The sequence below is a fragment of the Octopus sinensis genome, linkage group LG20 (assembly GCF_006345805.1).
Source record: "Octopus sinensis linkage group LG20, ASM634580v1, whole genome shotgun sequence".
NCBI classification, from domain to species: Eukaryota; Metazoa; Mollusca; class Cephalopoda; order Octopoda; family Octopodidae; genus Octopus; species Octopus sinensis.
The window spans coordinates 16743081-16764527 of NC_043016.1; the positions used below are offsets into that span (position 1 = coordinate 16743081).

General features: G+C 39.3%; 1 protein-coding gene across 1 annotated transcript in view; it reads left to right on the top strand.

The window, feature by feature from the left end:
- LOC115222690 (serine/threonine-protein kinase MRCK alpha-like) overlaps positions 1-21447 on the top strand; it is a gene marked incomplete at its 5' end in the record, with an annotated part of 131121 nt that overhangs the window by 80879 nt on the left and 28795 nt on the right. Inside the window, 7 exon segments of the mRNA XM_029793011.2 lie at positions 852-941; positions 2969-3292; positions 5435-5542; positions 9238-9318; positions 13443-13540; positions 15979-16066; positions 18495-18600. Of these exon segments, the coding sequence (XP_029648871.2) occupies positions 852-941; positions 2969-3292; positions 5435-5542; positions 9238-9318; positions 13443-13540; positions 15979-16066; positions 18495-18600 (895 nt within the window).

Below are 21447 nucleotides of genomic sequence, written 5' to 3' on the forward strand. Positions count from 1 at the left end.
TCGAGTCTCTATTTGCTGTCCGGCAATGTTTATTCAGGCACATTTTGTGATGTCGGGCGTGAAAATACCTTAAGCTAAGCCTGGAAGCAATGAAATCATAAAAGAATCATCCATAACTTGCAGTAAGCAACATTTATTAAACGTTATTACTGTTATTACTTTATTTTCTGAGTATAATACGCAGGGGATTTTTAGGGGGCTGTACCTTTGAAAAACCTAAACCTTGTGTATAATACACACTCCTTCTTTAACTTGAGTCAGGGAGGTCTATATAACGTCCTTGGTTTGTAAAAATGTATACGGTAACGTCCTTTATTATTATTGTATATATAACACAATGCAAACGTGTAGCTTTTTTGTACATTTTGTTTGCAGAAAATAAAGAAATAACAGTAATAACGTTTAATAAATGTTGCTTACTGCAAGTTATGGATGATTCTTTTATGACTTCATTGCTTTCAGGCTTAGCTTAAGGTATTTTCGCACCCGACATCACAACATGCGTCTGAATAAACATTGCCAGACAGCAAATAGAGACTAGAACATTGTCTAGAAAATATTTTTCATTTTTCACCTGGTTTATAGTACACACTAGGGATTTTGACCTTTAAAATTTGGGGGAAAATGCTGATTATACTCGAGGATTTACAGTAGTTGTAAGATAGTAGATTTCAATAGATATGGTAACAAATGGGCTAAAGTGATCTTTTTCCATGAAAAGTTTGTATAATTAACTTAATAATGGCAAAGTTATTTAATTAAATTTTTCATTATTTTTAAAATTAAAATGCCATGTATCATGTCTGTTTAAAAATTACATGGTTTTTAAATTTCCACTTTCAACTTTACAGTTTTTACTCGTATTGGTGACAAAAGTGATAAGAAAGCCGTGTACCAGATGGAATTAATCGCTGAAGAACAGTTAGTTGTTTTTATCAGTGGTAAGTACAAATTTATTCACTCTAATACGTACATGGAACTGCCTAAAATGTTTATATATTAAGTTTCGATACCATCTTACAAGATTCTTGCTGTGAAATTGTTGAAACAGATATTGTGATATTTTTGGGGACAGTCATTTTGACAATAAACACATGCACTGTGTATTTGGTCTTCACTTCAGTTTTACTATTATTATTATTCAGTAGTTTTATTTTTATCCCATTTTGTTTCTTCATGATCTCTGATAACTATATCTGGCCAATTGGCCTTAATGTCTCTATCTGTTATTATTATTATTATTCAGTAGTTTTATTTTTATAGTTGCCTTGGTTATGTGCTATGGTTTGCTGTGATGCTCTTATGGTTACTGTATTGAAAGTGTTTTGTGTAGGATGTGTGCAGTACCCAGTAGTGCAATTTTCTGTATGTTATATATATTTGTTAGCCCTGGTGTTTTTGTTATGTATTTGTCTGAATATTTTTTTATCGTACATGCGTCCTCTATTCTAGGAATTGTTTCTGTTTTTAGATTCCACATTCTAGTTACCTCTATTTCCAGGTCTTGGTATTTTGAGAGTTTCTCTATTTCTTTTAGAGAAACGTTGTCATCTGCTGATATTCATACATCAATCAGAAAGCTTTTTTTTTCTTCATGATCTCTGATAATTATATGTTGCCTGTTGGCCTTAATTTCTATATCTGTTATTATTGTTATTATTATTATTGTTATTGTTGTTGTTATTATTATTATTATTATTATTTCTGATAGGGCACAGAAAGTGTGTCAATAGCTAGCTGGAGGAGGTGTCCTCCTGGGACTAAAAGCTACAGTGGCATCCACCCTTAAGGGTTATCCACATTTAAGTGGCAAATATACTTCACGGTGTCATGCAGCGACTGTTTGTATCTTGCTCAGAGATTTATTATTGATTATTTACACTTTTTCGAGATCAGTGACTTTTTGTCAGTGGACAAAGAATATATGTATTTGCAGCTTTATCCATTTTGAGAAAAAGAAATGTGTAAATAATTCTTTTATTTGTATAAAAAATAGAGAATCAGAACGAGACGGATCTAAAGTGGCATCAACCTTCTCCTGAATCTGAGAATGCACTGAAGTAAAAGTTCAAAACTTAGAAGCATAAATTCTTTGAAATGGTGCCAGAATATGTGCTGCCAGGCATACGACAACGCAAGTTGCTCAAAAATGAAATGACACAAAACAAATAAACTCGTTTGAGTGCTAAAATTAAAAGTTAATTTTGACCGGGTATACCCGTGCTGGTTCTAAAAAGATACATTTACGATGCACGATTAACTATTTGTTTTGTGTCATTTCATTTTTGAGCAACCATGAATTTACTTGCGTTGTCGTATGCCTGGCAGCACATATTCTGGCACCATTTCAAAGAATTTATGCTTCTAAGTTTTGAACTTTTACTTCAGTGCATTCTCAGATTCAGGAGAAGGTTGATGCCATTTTAGATCCGTCTTGTTCTGATTCTCTATTTTTTATACAAATAAGAGAATTATTTACACATTTCTTTTTTCAAAATGGATGAAAACTTCAATATATTCAGCAATCACGAGAGCGGTTTTTCATTTCACAATCTGGAAAGCTCTGGCGATGAATTAGACACGTGTAGTTCAGACTCTGACAATTTTTCAGAAAATGACAAGGAAGATAATCAGATAGATGCACGTGCATGGCACGAAATCAATTGCTTGTCTGATTCGAAGAGAAAGCAGATACATGTGTGATATCTGCAAGATAACTTTGTGTGTAACTCCTTGTTTTCAAAATTATCATTCTAAATACACTGTATATCTCATTTTTTAAAAATTTTCTTTTCATTTAAAAGCAAAACATCTTAGAAAAAAATCAAAGATCGTTAAGTTGTATGTACTTTTTCAATGTCCGAGTTAACTCATTTAAATCCAAATGAGTAAAAACTCGGGATAATCCATTGAGGGGTTAAATATATTAATTATCTTTAACAACATTTTTATTTTATTTTCTGATCAGGAAAACAACGGCATGTTAAACTGCTACAAATGTCCGCTCAAGGCTGGTCCGAAAATGACCCAATCAAGATAACTGAAACAAAAGGCTGTCATTTATTTTGCACTGGATTAATTCGACAAGGATCAACATCTTGTCTATGTGTAGCTATCAAAAGGACTATACAAGTTTATGAACTTACAAAAACCAAGCTACGTCAGCGCAAACTGAAAGATGTACAAGTGCCAGGGTGTGTTCAGTTTTTGGAGATGATGAATGAACGGCTTTGCGTTGGATATCCTTCATGTTTTGCTATTTATAGTGTGCAAGGAGATGGAGCTCCTATGAGTAAGTAAATTTAAAGTCTTCTACCATTTTTACTACGAGAAATTGCTTTATATTCTAAACTCTCTTTTGTTCAGGAATGTCATGTTTAAAGCCATTGTCTGAGTCAAACAATCATGGGCTAATGGAAGTAATGTGAAGGCGCGTGGTTTAGTGGTTAGGGGCATTTGGCTCATGATCGTAAGGTCATGAGTTCAATTCCCAGTGGCGCGTTGTGTCCTTGAACAGGATACTTTATTTCATGTTGCTCCAGTCCACTCAGCTGGCAAAAAGGGGTAGAACCTCTGTTTCAAAGGGCCAGCCTTATTTCTTTACTACCCACAGAGGGGACAAACAAGGACGGGCAAACAGATTAAGTCGATTATATCAACCCCAGTGCGTAACTGGTACTTATTTAATCAACCCTGAAGGGATGAAAGGCAAAGTCGACCTCGGCGGAATTAGAACTCTGAACGTAGCAGCAGACGAAATACCACTAGGTGTGCTAACATTTCTTCCAGCTCGCCACCCTATCACACTGTGTCACACTCGGTGCCAGCCTTGTCACACTCTGTGTCACGCTGAATCCCCCCGAGAACTACGTTAAGGTTACATGTGTCTGTGGAGTGCTCAGCCACTTGCACGTTAATTTCACGAGCAGGCTGTTCTGTTGATCGTATCTGCTGGGGCCCCCGTCGTTGTAACCAATGGAGTGCTCCTTGAATGAAAGCATTTATAAGGATGGCCCCTTTTTAATACACAAATAAAATAGGTGGTCTGATCCAAAAGTATCAGGACAGTTGCTATGGTAACAGAGCTTAGGAACAAAAAAATGAAGCTGCCTGGCACAGACTGTCCTTGAACTTTGTCACGCATAATGTTCTCACTCACTTCAGTTGATTATAGGAGTGCTTGGGTATAAAGTATGCAGAGTGTGGTCATCTCACCATACCGCAGAGGTTCCATCAGTGACCATGGCATGTCGTCCATCATCATCATCATCGTTTGTCTGCTTTCCATGCTGGCTTGGGTTGGACGATTTGACTGAGGACTGGCACACCAGATGGCTGCACCAGGTTGCAATCTGATCTGGCAGAGTTTTTACAGCTGGATGCCCTTCCTAATGCCAACCACTCTGAGAGTGTAGTGGGTGCTTGTATAAGTGAAGTACATCAATATCAAAATAAAAATCAAATGGAAATTGTAGTTGCCGGTGGCATGTAAAATGTACTATCCGAATGTGGCCGAATCATCCATAACTTGCAGTAAGCAACATTTATTAAAATAAAAGTATTCAGAACACAGAATAACATGTAAAAAAAACAATTTGCAAACATATTTACATTCCCATATAACAGTTAAGAACATCACCATTATTGTATTATGCATGCGCGGAAGTGTTTGTTCAACTTGGTGCTGCTGACTTAATTACGCACGACTCAAGTTAGAGAAGGGGTGCGTATTATACACAAGGTTTAAGTTTTTCAGAAGTACAGCCCCCTAAAAATCCCCTGTGTATTATACTCAAGGGCGGACTATACTCGAGGATTTACAGTAAGCAGTTCAAATGTAAGATCTGTGCTTTTGTATGGCTCTGAAACATGGAGAGCCAGCTGCAGCAAGAACAAAAAGATCCAGACCTTCATCAACAAATGTCTCTGTCGAACCACTTCAGATGGAAGAACTGCCAGAGTGTCAAACACCGACCTGTGGGAAAGGGCCAACCAGGAGCCCGTACATGTTCAGATTAGACAAAAGAAATGGAGATGGATCGGGCATACACTGCGGAAAGAACCCTCAAATGTGACACAACAAACACTTGACTGGAACCTGCAGGGGAAAAATGAAGCGAGGATGCCTGAAGCAGACATGGAAGCGGAGCATTTTGGACGAGCTCAGGACCACCGGCCTCACATGGGAAGCAGCCAAGAAACACGCCAATGACCGCAAAAAGTGGGAAACAACTGTTGAGGCCCTACGCTCAATAAGGGGCAAAAAGGATTAAGAAGAAAAAGCCATGTGATAGAGTTCGGGTTCAATCTATGCCAAGCAGCTTCATTCTGTTTATAACACTTGATATTTTTTTATCAAACCTTGTATATAGTTTATTGGTTTATTCTCTGTTTTTTGTAAAACAAATAATTTTATCAAACTTTCTTTTTACAGCTCTTGTGAACGCAGATGATGTCACTTTGAAATTTCTTCACCAAACACCTCTGGATGCATTAGCTGCGGTTGAGATGTCCCATAAAGAATATTTATTAGTTTTCAATGGTCAGTATGTCTCCTCTTTTACGATACTCATCGTCATTTTCTTTAAATGTTAAGGGTTAAATGAAATTTAAATGTAGATTTATGTAGATAGATGTATGTATGTGGGTGTGAGTGTGTGTGTGTATACATATGTATTTTTTTTTATGCAAGCATATAGATATGAAAATAAACAGATCAACGTACAGACGGATAGGTACATAGGTTATATGAACAGACAAGCACACATGCAAATGGAGACTGAAACACATGACCATATACAACACACACACACACACACACACACACTTTACTCCACACAAGGACACATATGGAGACACAGGTCCACACATATAGAGATGCACATCCATACATACATACAAACATGGTACATAGTTACATAACACACACAAGGAGACAGAGGTGCATACATATACAGACACACGCTCACACACACATACATAGAAAATAAACAAACACGGATTTGCAAGCACATGAATATACAGGATACATATATACACATGCACACACACACACACACACACACATACATAAATACACACACACATACATATGTACATGCATGCATGTATAGGCACACACACTGACTCACACACATGCGCACAAACAAACAAAAGGGAACGCAATGTAAATAACGGACAGTCAAAACTATTGAAAAGGTTGCAAGACGCAACAAAAATTTTAGGAAAATGAAAGTAAGAAATAAGTGGAAATTTTACCGGTGAGTGTGTTACATTATAAGGCACAAAAAGAAAATGACGCTCCCCAGACACAACAGAATATGCTTCAACACACAAGCTCATATAAAGAATCTTGCAAACGAAATTTAAATAATTTTATATTTTGAATTTAACTGTATTGAAAATAAATTAAGAGCAACGCTAAGAGTCATGGAAAGAAGGGATGCTGAAGATTAACCCAGTGGATAAATGAAGAAACAAGAGGATAGGAGTGGCAACCGATTCTATGACACCCTCTTGCAGACTACCACGTTGACGAATGACGGGGACCTTCACTTTGTGGCTGGTGACTTCAATGGACATGTTGCACGACATGTCGGGGGCTTCCATGGCATACATGGAGGCTACAGTTTTGGCTCTCGCAATGAGAAGGGAACCATGCTGCTGGAGTTCTGTGATGCAAATGATCTTATGGTCTGCAATACTAACTTCGGAAATCCTGCCAGTTACCTAGTCACCTACTGCTCTGGCAGACACACTAGTCAAATTGACTACATCCTCACCAGAAAAAGGGAAAGAGAGCTGCTTATAAATGCCAAAACCTTCCCTGGCAAAGAATGTACCCCAAAACATAGACTAATAGTTAGTGACTTCAGGATCAGGGCTAAATGGATGCCCAGAAGACGACCAGCTTGGAGAAGAAGGGTCTAGAGACTTAAAGATCCGGCAAACGGACAGATTTAGAGATATATTAACCGAAACCTTTGACAAAATAGAAGGGGATATAGCTTCACATGGGATAGAAGACAACTGGAGGTCTCTAAGGGACAACCTGCTGAGGACCACTGACCAAATCTGTGGTTGGTGCAGAGTCCCCTCAAGACCCAAAATAACGTGGTGGTGGAACAATGTTGTTGACAGGGCTATTAGACAAAAGAAACAGGCTTGGAAGGACTGGAAGAAGGGTGGTATCAGACAGCCAGAAGGGAAGCTAGGAGGCAGGTGTATTTAGCCAGAGGGGAAGCAGATAAGAAAAAATTTGCCAATGTTTTGCACCGTGAGGACCAAAGACTTGAGGTGTTTCGTGTTGCAAGACTGTGAGAGAGAATTGTGACGTGGTAGGAGAGAAATGTGTTTGCATGGATGATGGTTCACTTGCGCTGAAAGAGGATGCAAAGAGAGAGGTTTGGAGACACCTTTATGAAAGGCTGCTGAATAAGGAAAATGAATGGGATAAAGAGAGTCTGCTGAATATCGACCCAACAGAGGGACCAGCTATCCGAGTTGACAGTTCCTTGGTAGTTAAAGCAATCAAGAGTATGAAGGCAGGGAAAGCCTCAGGCCCATCAAGAATTACTGCGGAGATTCTCAAAATATCTGGCTGTGTCGGCTAAAGCCCAGTCACCCGTATAGTTAACCAGGTAATACACGGAGTCATTCCCAATGACTGGTGTAGCGGCATAATAGTCAACTGCTAAAAAGGTAAAAGTGACGCCCTCGATACAAATAACTACAGAGGTATCAAGTTGCTGGTTCAAGTAATGAAGGTCACAGATAGGGTCATAGCCCAACTAATTAGAGAGAGTTAGTTTAGATGAGATGCAGTTTGGGTTCGTGCCAGAGAAAAGTACCACTGATGTTATATTCCTGGTTAGGCAGCTGTAGGAGAAATACCTAGCCAAAGATAAACCTCTGTACCTGGCTTTTGTCGACATGGAGAAAGCCTTCGACAGGGTCCCCCGATCCCTTATCTGGTGGTCATTGAGGAAACTAGGGATAGATGAATGGTTAGTGAGAGCCGTGCAAGCCATGTACAGGGACGCTGTCAGTATGGTGAGGGTTGGCAACGAGTACACTGAAGAATTCCAGGTAGAGGTAGGGGTCCACCAGGGTTCAGTCCTCAGCCCCCTCCTATTTATCATAGTCCTCCAGGCAATAACAGAAGAATTCAAGACAGGATGCCCCTGGGAGCTCCTCTATGCTGATGACCTTGCTCTAATTGCTGAGTCACTATCAGAACTGGAGGAGAAGTTTCAGACGTAGAAACAAGGATTAGAATCGAAGGGCCTTAGAGTCAACCTAGCTAAAACAAAAGTCCTAATAAGTAGGAAGGCACGCTAACCACAAATCCCTTCAGATAGATGGCCCTGCTCGATATGTAGTAGAGGCGTAGGTAGAAACTCTATAAGATGTACCCAGTGTAAGCTATGGACATATAAGAGGTGCAGCAATATCAAAGGAAGGCTAACGGGGAAGATAGTTTTTCTCTGTGGCAGATGCTCAGGAGCAATAAACTCTGAAAATGCTCAGAGAACAACTTCCGCCACATTCCAGGGAGAAAAACTAGAAATAGTTGATAGCTTCCGTTACCTAGGTGACCAAGTCAGTAGTGGGGGAGGGTGCGCTGAAAGTGTAGCTGCTAGAATAAGAATAGCCTGGGCAAAGTTCAGAGAGCTCTTACTTCTGCTGGTGACAAAAGGCCTCTCGCTCAGAGTAAAAGTAAACTGTATGATGCATGTATACGAACAGCCATGCTACATGGCAGTGTAACATGGGCTGTGACTGCTGAGGACATGCGTATGCTCGCAAGGAATGAAGCCAGTATGCTCCGATGGATGTGTAATGTCAGTGTTCATACTCGACAGAGTGTAAGTACCTTGAGAGAAAAGTTGGACCAAAGAAGCATCAGAAGAGGTGTGCAAGAGACAACTGTGCTGGTATGGCCATGTGGCGAGAATGGATGAAGATAGTTGTGTGAAAAAGTGTCACACCCTAGCAGTTGAGGGAACCTGTTGAAGAGGTAGACCCAGGAAGGCTTACACTCTGTCGTAGGCCACAGGTTATTGTCTCACTTGGCTTGCCAGGTCTTCTCAAGCACAGCATATTTCCAAAGGCCTCTGTCGTATATATATCCTTTATCTTTGTAAGTGTAATAGCCAAACATGGCACCTCCTCAAAATTGCAGCCATTAAGCCTAAATTGGAACTAATTATTATTTTTGTCCTGTTCTGTTTTCAGTATTGGGTGTATATGTTGATAATAATGGAAAACGAAGTAGAAATCAAGAGATTATGTGGCCTTCACCTCCTCATGCTATCAGTAAGTATTTTTTTAAATGATGCATAAATTTAATTTTTGTATTTCTTGCAGCAATGCAGTTTTCTCGTTTTAACTCTTTTGCATTCAAACTTGCCAGATCAAGCCTCTCACACTTAACCAGAAATTTCATTTTAAAACTAAACCATCGTAAGATAATGCATGATTAATTCAAAACAATGTTAATAAATAGGCCTTAGATTTACCAAAGTAATCATCATCATCATCATTATCATCGTTTAACGTCCGTTTTCCATGCTGGCACGAGTTGGACGGTTTGACTGAGGGCTGGCAAGGCAGGAGGCTGCAGCAGGCTCCAATCTTGATCTGGCAGAGTTTCTACAGCTGGATGCCAACCACAAATGATATCGGGTTCTAAATACATAATAATAATCATCATCGTTTAACATCCACTTTCCTTGCTGGCATGGGTTGGACGGTTTGACTGGGGACTGGCGAACCAGATGGCTGCACCAGACTCCAATTTGATCTGGCAGAGTTTCTACAGCTGGATGCCCTTCCTAACGCCAATCACAAATGATGAAGGTTCTACATACATAATAATCATCATCATTATTTAACGTCCGCTCTCCATGCTGGCATGGATTGGATGGTTTGACTGGGGACTGGTGAGCCAGATGGCTGCACAGGCTCCAATCTGATCTGGCAGAATTAATTGGATTATCTTCATTACTTAATGTTTTCTTTCTATGTTGGCATGGGTTAGATGAGTTGACAAGGCCAGGAGCCATACCAGATTGCATAGTCTGTTTTAATATGGTCACTACTCCTGGATGCCCTTCGTAATGCCAACCACTTTGCAGAGTGTACTGGGTACTTTTTATGTGGGACCAGCAATGATAGGGCCACCAAGTTATTTGCAAGACAGAAGTTCCAGGATTGTGAAGGAGGACTGAGTGATGAAAGCTCAGAAGGAATAGGGTAGATATGTGGTTACCCTGGTTGAAAGAGAAAAGAGAGTTAGAGATTAATATAGAGAGCAAGAGTAGGTGAGATGGTGTGAGAGATGTGTTGAAACACGCCCTCAAGAGACATTGGTAGTGATATGGTGAAGTGATCGAGAGGTTTGGATCATGTGAATGGGGGCAAGAGAACAGAAGTGATCGTCACGAATTTTAGAGAGAAATATAGGAACAGTTTAGGGGCAGGGTTTGTGGCAGATGTATGAGGGCATTGAGGGTGATAGAAGATTACTGAAGCACCCACGATAGGAAATAACACAAAGGAGAAAACATACAAAAAAGGAGGTGATTAATGGAGACAGCATGTAGGGAAAGATAACGAGAAACAGAAGTGGTTTGCGGTGAGGGGGAAAAAAGGGTAACTTGAGAAAACCAAAGGGTATGCCTGTTCTTCTCACAGTTGATGGGAAAACCGAGCCTTTCATGGACATACATTACCAAAGTGGTTTTAGAATACCATAAATCCTTGAGTATAATACGCAGGGGATTTTTAGGGGGCTGTACCTTTGAAAAACCTAAACCTTGTGTATAATACACACTCCTTCTTTAACTTGAGTCAAAGAGGTCTATATAACGTCCTTGGTTTGTAAAACTGTATACGGTAACATCCTTTATTATTATTGTATATATAACATAATGCAAACGTGTAGCTTTTTTGTGCATTTTGTTTGCAGGAAATAAAGAAATAACAGTAATAACGTTTAATAAATGTTGCTTACTGCAAGTTATGGATGATTCTGTTATGACTTCATTGCTTTTAGGCTTAGCTTAAGGTATTTTCGCGCCAGACATCACAAAATGCGTCTGAATACACATAGCCAGACAGCAAATAGAGACTCAGACATTGCTTAGAAAATATTTTTCATTTTTAACCTGGTATATAATACGCACTAGGGATTTTGACCTTTAAATTTTGGGGGAAAAACGCAGATTAGTTCTGTGTGATGGGTGGGTCTTAGGTATATTAAGGCACCAGATATTTTCGTCCTATGTTATCTTTATAAGGCTCAGCATCTTAAGATTAGCCTTCAGTAAATCGTCCCATGTTTTCCGGGGTCACCCTCTTCCACGAGTTCCATCCACTTTAAGTGATAATGATGCCTTCATGCAGCTGCCCTCATCCGTATGCATCACATAACCAAACCAGTGCAATCTTCTCCCGTGCATACAGCAAATAATTCCTTTCATCTTTTATCTTTTGCCTCTGAGACTACAGACATGCTGGGGCACCACCTTGAAAGATTGTACTTATTAGACATAGGTGTGGCTGTGTGGTAAGTAGCTTGCTTACCAACCACATGGTTCTGGGTTCAGTCCCACTGCATGGCACCTTGGGCAAGTGTCTTCTACTACAGCCTCGGGCTGACCAAAGCCTTGTGAGTGGATTTGGTAGATGGAAACTGAAAGAAGCCCATCGTATATATGTATATATATATATATCTGTGTTTGTCCCCTCAACATCGCTTGATAACTGATGTTGGTGTGTTTATGTCCCTGTAACTTAGCAGTTCGGTAAAAGAGAATGATAGAATAAGTACTAGGCTTAGAAAAAATAAGTCTGGGGCTTGATTTGCTCGACTAAAGGCGGTGCTCCAGCATGACCACAGTCAAATGACTGAAACAAGTAAAAGAGTAAGAGTAAAGAGTATTTTTTTTAAAGCCTGGTACCTATTCCATTTGTCTCTTACCAAACTTCTAAATTATGCAGACATAAACAAACCAACTCCGGTTGTCAGGTTGGGGTGCAAATAGACACACACACAGGGAGATCTATATATGTATATGAAAGGTTTCTTTCAGTTTCTACCTACCCAATCCACTCAAAAGGCTTTGGCTGGACCAGGGTTATAGTAAAAGACACTTGCCCAAGTTGCTGTGCGGTAGGACTGGACCTGGAACCTTTTAGTCGAGAAGCAAACTTCTTTTATTCATTATATTGGCGATAAAGGCCTTACATAGAAGGGAAACTACGGGCTGGATATGGACATAATGTTATCAAATGACAATGATGATAAACGAGAGCAACGAGCAGCGCCCACCGATTGCTGCCCAAGAACATTGGTCTTTTATATTTCATTCACGAGGCAACAAACCTCTTAAATTTTTCACAATACAAAACCAGAAATGAGGCACTAAGCCTCTTACCTTTATTTTGAACTTTCATGCCCGATCTGGCTCCTCACCTCATTCAAACACCTGGACGGTTCCAAGTTGGGCCACTTTATCATAAATCTAAATGTGTCCTCGGGGAAGAAGTTCATCACCCTGCACAAATCAGTCTCCTATATGACCTCCGCAGCTACCTGCAAAGGCCAGTCAGGGGCCTCAGTGCAGGCTAGAATCCCTTCTCTGTGGCCATTCTTTTTAAACTTCTTAAAAAAAGCCTTCTTATGACCCTCCCTTATGGAAGAGGATCACAAATTCCTCATCCTTAGTATAGGAAGGGCCTACTGTTTCTGCCTTTGGTGGCACAACTTCCACCAAAGGTGCTTCGTTACACGCTGGCAGTGTGTCACAAACCACTGGTAATATCCCGTTTTTTTTTTTCCTTGGGCCATGGGAGGATGCAGTTCTTCCGTTTTGTCCGGAAGACCTTCCTTCCCTCCTGTAGCCTCTGGATCCTTCGGTGGGCAACCATTGTTGCCCAACTTTTTTTTTTACTTTTTTTGAGGAGGTCTCCACCTCCTCAACTACATCCTTCTCTCCCTCCAATGGGGGAGCAGGGAGCGGTATTTTTATTAGCTGCTCCAGGACCTTACCTTGGTCCTGGGGACAGTTCTTTTTAATGTGGCCTGGTTCCAGGCACAGGTAACTCTTGGGAGGTGGGGGTCCTTCAAGCATCACCGGATACCTAGAACCGGCCATTCTCATAAAATCTGGGAATACCAGATTTTTGGTTGATTTGGTCCATAGGGTCAGAACCACTTTTGACTCCTCCCAATCAGCCTCTGATTGGGAAGTAAACTTCTTACCACAGCCATTCTTGCATCACCTAATTTTCCTTTGCATTCTGCTCTCAGGTGATGAAGTGATGGGTGTTAAGCAATGAAATGTGGGGTCGTGGTACTCAGAGGATGGATTTGGGGCTCTGTCTCTCATGGACTCACATTACCATGTTGACTTTTCGACCTCTTATTTTCACAGCCATCAACCATCCATACTTGTTATGTTACGCTGAAAACTCTATATTTGTATATGATGTCAGAAATACATCTTGGACTCAAACTATTTGTCTGAGAAAAGTAAGTATCTTCATATTTATTATTCCATATCTTATATGTAAATATGTATAAGTATAAATATATAATGTATATGACAGTTTAAAAAGATTTGAATTAAGTTTTTATAGCATCTTACGATCGTTTCACATATTCTTATATTCATAAGCATTTGTAGACAACTCTTCTGCTCTTCAGAGATATAAAATTTGAATTTTGTATAATATATCAAATGGTAGTTTTTTAAAAATTTGAAGTCATACTATAAAACGGTGTTTGTTTGAAATATAAATTAAATATCGAAAATTACTGTTTTTGATTTCGGTAAGTACACTTTAGTATGAGAGTCTTTAAATCTATATATACTTCCTTGGTTAGTCATCTGCAATAATCCATTATAGTTACGTGAGTACCATTATATTGTCCTGTATTCCAAATATAGTTCATAGACTGAGATAATATAGAATAATGGAATCCTATATTGATAAGCATTTATAGATAAATCTTCTTCTCTTCAGTAATATCAAATATGAAATTTGCATACTGTAAATCCTTGAGTATAAAACACAGGTGATTTTTAGGGGGCTGTACCTCTGAAAAACCTAAACCTTGTGTATAATACGCATAGTCAAGGAGGTCTATATAACGTCCTTGGTCTGTAAAAATGTATATGGTAATGTCCTTTATTATTGTTGTACATATAACATAATGCAAACGTGTAGCTTTTTTGTGCATTTTGTTTGCAGGAAATAAAGAAATAACAGTAATAACGTTTAATAAATGTTGCTTACTGCAAGTTATGAATGGTTCTTTTATGACTTCATTGCTTCCAGTCTTAGCTTAAGGTATTTTCACGCCAGACATCACAAAATGCGTTTGAATAAACATTGCCAGACAGCAAATAGAGACTCGGACATTGCTTAGAAAATAATTTTCATTTTTAACCTGGTATATAATACGCACTAGGGATTTTGACCTTTAAATTTGGGGGAAAAAATGTGGATTATACTCGAGGATTTGCAGTAATTTAACAAAGGGTTATTTATCATTCCATAGTGGTTAGGGTATTGTGCTCGCAGTTACCAGATTGTGGGTTGAATTCTTGGACCATTATCAGCAAAATCTCAATCAGTAATTGTAGTTTCACCACAACTCAATCAAGCCACCATTCAGCAAAGTATATGGTCCATACAGACACTGAATACGGTCAAAGCCAAAATACAATTCTGATGGATTCCTGACCTGACTGGGAAAGAGTCAGATGTCGAACCCTTAATCTCAACTGTACACTTTGTTCAAATATATATACCTAAACTCGGCCTAATCAATAAATCAAGAAGTGTGCTACATAGCTCCAAAGTCCTTTACGCATGTCCCTGTCCACTGCATCAAACACTTTGTGGAGGCCAACATAAGCTACCAATAGGCCCTGCCAAAAACATTCGCCTGTGTTAGATGAGTAGAAGGTTAGCAGTACTAGTATTGAGGCATGCACTGCAATAGTGCATTAATCCATCAACCAGTGAGGCCTTATAGCTCCTAGTGGATGACACCACCTTTGCACTACTCGGGTAACAATACTTAAAGTCATGGGTCTGTTTTGGGTAGGTTTTCTTAGTGGTGGTTTACAAGCTTGGAGTATAAATCCTACCTGAACATCTTCGTCTTTTTTTTCCAACACACAAGGAAACATTGGATCTATTCTTTGACATGCAAGTCTCCACACAGCACAATCATCATCATCATCGTTTAGCATCCGCTTTCCATGCTGGCATGGGCCGGATGGTTTGACTGAGGACTGGTAAACCACATGGCTGCACCAGGCTCCAATCAGATCTGGCAGAGTTTCTACAGCTGGATGCCCTTCCTAACACCAACAACTCCAGGAGTGTAGTGGGTGCTTTTATGTGCTGACAGCATAAGGGCCAGTCAAGCGGTACTGGCAATGGCCATACTCAAATGGTGTTTTTTACGTGCCACCTGCATAGGAACCAGTCCTACGAATATATATATTTAATACATTACCATCATCATCGTTTAACATCCACTTCCCATGCTAGCATGGGTTTGACTAAGGACTGGCAAGCCTGATGGTTGCACCAGGCTCCAATCTTGATCTGGCAGAGTTTCTACAGCTTGATGCCCTTCCTAATGCCAACCACTCCGAGAGTGTAGTGGGTGCTTTTACATGCCACCGGCACAAGAAAACCTACCCAAAACAGACCCATGACCTTAAGTATTGTTACCCAAGTGGTGCAGAGGTGGTGTCATCCACCTGAAGCTATAGGGCCTCACCAATAAATGGTTGATGGATTAATGCACTTTTGCAGTATTTTTGCACTTACTGGTGGATGTATTTAGAATTCTTTTCTCTATGTTTACTATTTTGAAAATGTCTTGACATTCAAGAATTGTTCTTTCACTGGAAATAATTTAAGACATTGATGTCTTTTTGATTTCAGACGAAGCCACTTTGCAAAGACGGCTCTTTGAATTTGTTCAGTAATCTTGATTCACAGCATATAGTCTATCTACGGAACACAGACCTCAGTAAGTTTTGATTAAAATTATAATTTTAAGATTAATAACATTATGAATAGATAATTAAATGATAATTAAAATATTAACCCCTTAATGGATCAATGCAGTTGGTAAGCAATCTACTTACCACACACAGCCACTCCTGTGCCTATATATATATATATATATATCATCACATCATCATCGTTTAACGTCCGTTCTCCATGCTAGCATATATATTATATATATATATATATATATATATATATATATATATATATATAAATATACACACACAACGGTTTTCTTTCAGTTTCCCTCTGCCAATCCACTCACAAGGCTTTTGGTCGACCCGAGGCTATAGTAAAAGACACTTGCCCAAGGTGCCACGCAGTGGGACTGAACCTGGAACCATGTGGTTGGTAAGCAAGCTACTTACCACACAGCCACTCCTGCACCTCTCTCTCTCTCTCTCTCCATATATATATATGTGTGTGTGTGTGTATATATAAATACATTATATAAATACATATATATATATATGTATGTATGTATGTATGTATGTAATATATATATATATATATATATATATATAATACATATATATAATATATATATATATACATATATATATTTATATATATATATATATATATACATATATATATATATATTATATATAATATATAGATAATATTCTATATACATATTATATATTATATTTATATATATATATTATATACTCTATATATTATATTTATATATATATATATATATATATACATATATATATATATATTTATATATATATATATATATATATACATAATATATATATATATTTAATATATATATATATATCTACATATATATATATATATTTATATATATATTATATATATATATACATATATATCTATATTATTTATATATATATATATATATATACATATATAACATATATTTATATTTATATATATATATATATATACATTATATACATATATTATATCTATATCTATATATATATATATATCTCTATATACCTATATATCTTTATAATATATATATATAATATATATCTATCTATATATATATATTCTATATCTATTATATATCTATATATATATATATGACATATATATAATACTTATATATATATATATATATATATGACAGGCTTCTTTCAGTTTCCGTCTACCAAACCCACTCACAAGGTTTGGTCGGCCCGAGGCTATAGCAGAAGACACTTGCCCAAGGTGCCATGCATTGGGACTGACCTAGAACCATGTGGTTGCTTTTTACGTGCCACCGGCACAGAGTATCACGACTACAATTTCCATTTAATTTTTCCATTTGACTTAACTGAATAAGTCTCCTCAAGCACAGCAGGTCACCCTAAGATCCAATGTAAGCACAGCAGGCCGTTCTGCAATCCAAGGTACTTTGGATGGGCTGGGGCTTGTATGTGAAGCTGGTGTAGGATACAGCCATAAACACACTTTATTTGTTGGGTCTTTGCAGTCACAGCATATCTCCAGAGGTCTCAGACTTTCGTCATTGCCTCTGTGGGGCCCAACATTCGAAGGTCATGCTCGGCCACCTCATCCCATGTCTTCCTTTCACTGTTTGGGAGTGGCACTTCTTCACACATCTCTCCTCATCCATACATGACCATACCAGCGCAAACGTCTCTCTTGCATTCGAGCCTACGCATATTTTCAGCAGTCACAGCATATCTCCGGAGCTCTCGGTCTTTCGTCATTGCCTCTGTGTGACCCAACGTTCGAAGGTCATGCTTGACCACCTCATCCCATGTCTTCCTGGGTCTACCTCTCCCCCGGATTCCTTCAACGGTTTGGGAGTGGCACTTCTTCACACATCTCTCCTCATCCATCCGTAGTACATGACCATACCAGTGCAAACGTCTCTCTTGCACGCCACATCCGATGATTCTTATGTCCAGCATTTCTCTCAGGGTGCTTACACTCTGTTGTGTATGCACACTGACATTACACATCCAGCAGATCATGCTAGCTTTGTTTCTTTCGAGCCTACACATGTCCTCCACAGTCACAGCATATCTCCAGAGGTCTCGGTCTTTTGTCATCGCCTCTGTGAGGCCCAACATTCAAAGGTTATCAAAATATTACTCATCCATACATATTACTCAACTCAGTGGGCTTTTAAGCAACATCTTCATTGACCGTTAATGGATTGGACATGATACTGATGATTGAGCAATAACTCTTGAAATATGTATCACCTATTTTTTTCTATCTTCGATCACAGACAGTCTCTAGCAGTAAGCTTCACACTGTTAACACAAGGTAAAACGCAACATTGACTTATAAATATTTAATATACCTGGTAGTATATCATGGTCGCAAAATGAAATACTGTGTCCTTTGCTAACAATTAATTTGGTTATAATATTTTTCCATGCATTTTCTTTTAGGTGAAGATCAAACCATTCTACCTGACTTGTCTGCATTCCGGCAGGCCAGCCGTACAAAACGTCGATATTCATTCAAAACAAGAGATGATGACAGGGTAACAAAGGGGTGAGTTTGTTATCCTTAATAAAGCATAATTTTTAGTAATATCACTGGTCTGTTTTGAAATTTATTCATGATTTCTAATGTTGTTGTTTCAACTCCAGGTCAGTCTACATTAGGTTTTCTGCCAAAGAATGCCCGTAAATTCTACTTCTTATCTATTTTTTTCAGATAATTCAATCCTTTACCATTGAGACTGCTCTGTCAAATGTTTTGCTTATCTATTTACAATATTTTCAGTTAATCCTGTATTATTATTACTTAATCCTGTGTTATTATTAGTTAATCCTGTTATTGTTAGTTAATCCTGTGTTATTGTTAGTTAATCCTGTGTTATTGTTAGTTAATCCTGTGTTATTGTTAGTTAATCCTGTATTATTATCATAGCTTCAGGATTTCAATGATATGATTGTTTAGTTTGAGAATGACATAGTAGGATAGGTGTGAAAGGCAGGATCTGGGCAATTAAGTGCTAAAAAATATATCATCATCATAGGCACAAGAGTGGCTGTGTGGTAAGTAGCTTCCTAACCAAGCACATGGTTCCGGGTTCAGTCCCACTGTGTGGCACCTTGGGCAAGTGTCTTCTACTATAGCCTCAGACCAACAAAAGCCTTGTGAGTGGATTTGGTGGACGGAAACTGTCCGACAAACAGGAACGTGAAACTCAGAGTAACAGGTTTTGTTGAATTTCTGCTGCTTTTAAATAAAGCATATTACTCTACCCCTGGTATTTGAGTACCCTTTTTTCCACCTTGTTTCACATTTATGTGTTTACTCCGGTATATTATATATATATATATATATATATATATTATATAGGTGCAGGAGTGGCTGTGTGGTAAGTAGGTTGCTTACCAACCATATGGTTTCGGGTTCAGTCCCACTGTGTGGCACCTTGTGCAAGTGACTTCTGCTATAGCTTCAGGCTGACCAAAGCCTTTTGAGTGCATTTGGTAGGTGGAAACTGAAAGAAGCCCATAGTATATAAGTATGTGTCTGTTTGTCCCCCCCCACATCACTTAACAACCAATGTTGGTGTGTTTACGACCCCCGTAACCTAACGGTTCAGCAAAGAAGACTGATAGAATAAGTACTTGGCTTGCAAAGAATAAGTCCTGGGGTTGATTTGCTCGACTAAAAGGCAGTGCTCCAGCATGGCCACAGTCAAATGACTGAAACAAGTAATGTCTATTGTCCATGCTGGCATGAGCTAGATGGTTTGACCAAAGCTGGTAAGTGGGAAGGCAGCACCAGACTCCATGGTTTTCTATGGCGGGATGACGTTACTAGCGCCAACCACTCGAAGAGTGTAATGGCACAGGGGCCATTTGCGTGACACCAGTATCTGATTTTGCTAGGCTTGATGGGTCCTCTTCGCAAACACGATATAATGTCAAAGGTCTCAGTTATTGCCTCTGTGAGGCCCAGCACTCGAAATGAACTCAGCTATTTTGCCTCTGTGAGGCCCAATGTTCGAAAGGAAATGCCCAGCACTCGAAATGAAGCACATGTATGTATATATAAGCTTTTAGCATTCAGATTAATCTATAAAATATTTTTGAATCAATAATGCATTATCTCATAGCATTGAAATTTTGATGATCCTCATCATTATTATCGTATAACATCCGCTTTCCGTGCTGGCATGGGTTGGACGGTTTGACTGAGGACTGGCGAACCAGATGGCTGCACCAGGCTCCAATCTGATCTGGCAGAGTTTCTACAGCTTGATGCCTTTCCTAAAGACAACCACTCCGAGAGTGTAGTGGGTGCTTTTATGTGCCACCGGCATGAGTGCCAGTCAGGCAGTACTGGCAACAGCCACGCTCAAGTGGTGTTTTTTATGTGCCACCTGAATAGGGGCCAGTCCAGCGTATATATGTATTATCGTCATCATCATCATCATTTAACATCCGTTTTCCATGCTGGCATGGGTTTGACAAGGACTGGCAAACCAGATGGCTGCACCAGGCTCTAATCTCATCTGGCAGAGTTTCTACCGCTGGATGTGCTTCCTAATGCCAACCACTGAAGTGGTGTCTTTTACGTGCCACCTGCACACGAGCCAGTCCAGCGGCACTGGCAATGATCTCGCTCGAATGTTTTTCACTTGCCAGTAAGGCGACGCTGGTACAAATCGCATTTGAATGGTGCTTTTTACATGCCACCAGTTCAGAAGCCAGTCAGCTGCTCTGGCGGCAATCACACTCAGATTGTGCTCTTAGTGCTCCACTGGCACGGGTGCTAGTCATCGAATTTGCAAATTTGATTTCGATTTCACTTGCCTCAACAGGTCTTCGCAAGCAGAGTTTAGTGTCCAATGAAGTAAAAGGTTACGCATAAGTAAAAGGTTACACATAAGGTTTATGGTCTCACTTGGCTTGCCAGGTCTTCTCAAGCACAGCCTATTTTCAAAAGTCTCAGTCGCTAGTCATTTCCTTGGTGAGGCCTAATGTTCGAAGATCATGCTTCACCACCTCATCCCAGTTCTTCCTGGGTCTACCTATTCCACAGGATCCCTCAACCGCTAGAGTGTGGCACTTCTTTACACACCTATCCTCATCCATTCTCACCACATGACCATACCAGCACAGTCGTCTCTCTTGCACACCACATCTGATGCTTCTTTGGTTCAACTTTTCTCATAGGGCTCATACACTTTGTCGTAGGCCACAGGTTATGGTCTCACTTGGCTTGCCGGGTCTTCTCAAGCACAGCGTATTTGTAAAGGTCCCAGTCACTAGTAATTTCTTCCGTGAGACATGATTATATACTTTTAGATGCACATTGTAGGGTATGTGTGGAGGCACAATGGCCCAGTGGTTAGGGCACGGACTCATGGTCGTAGGA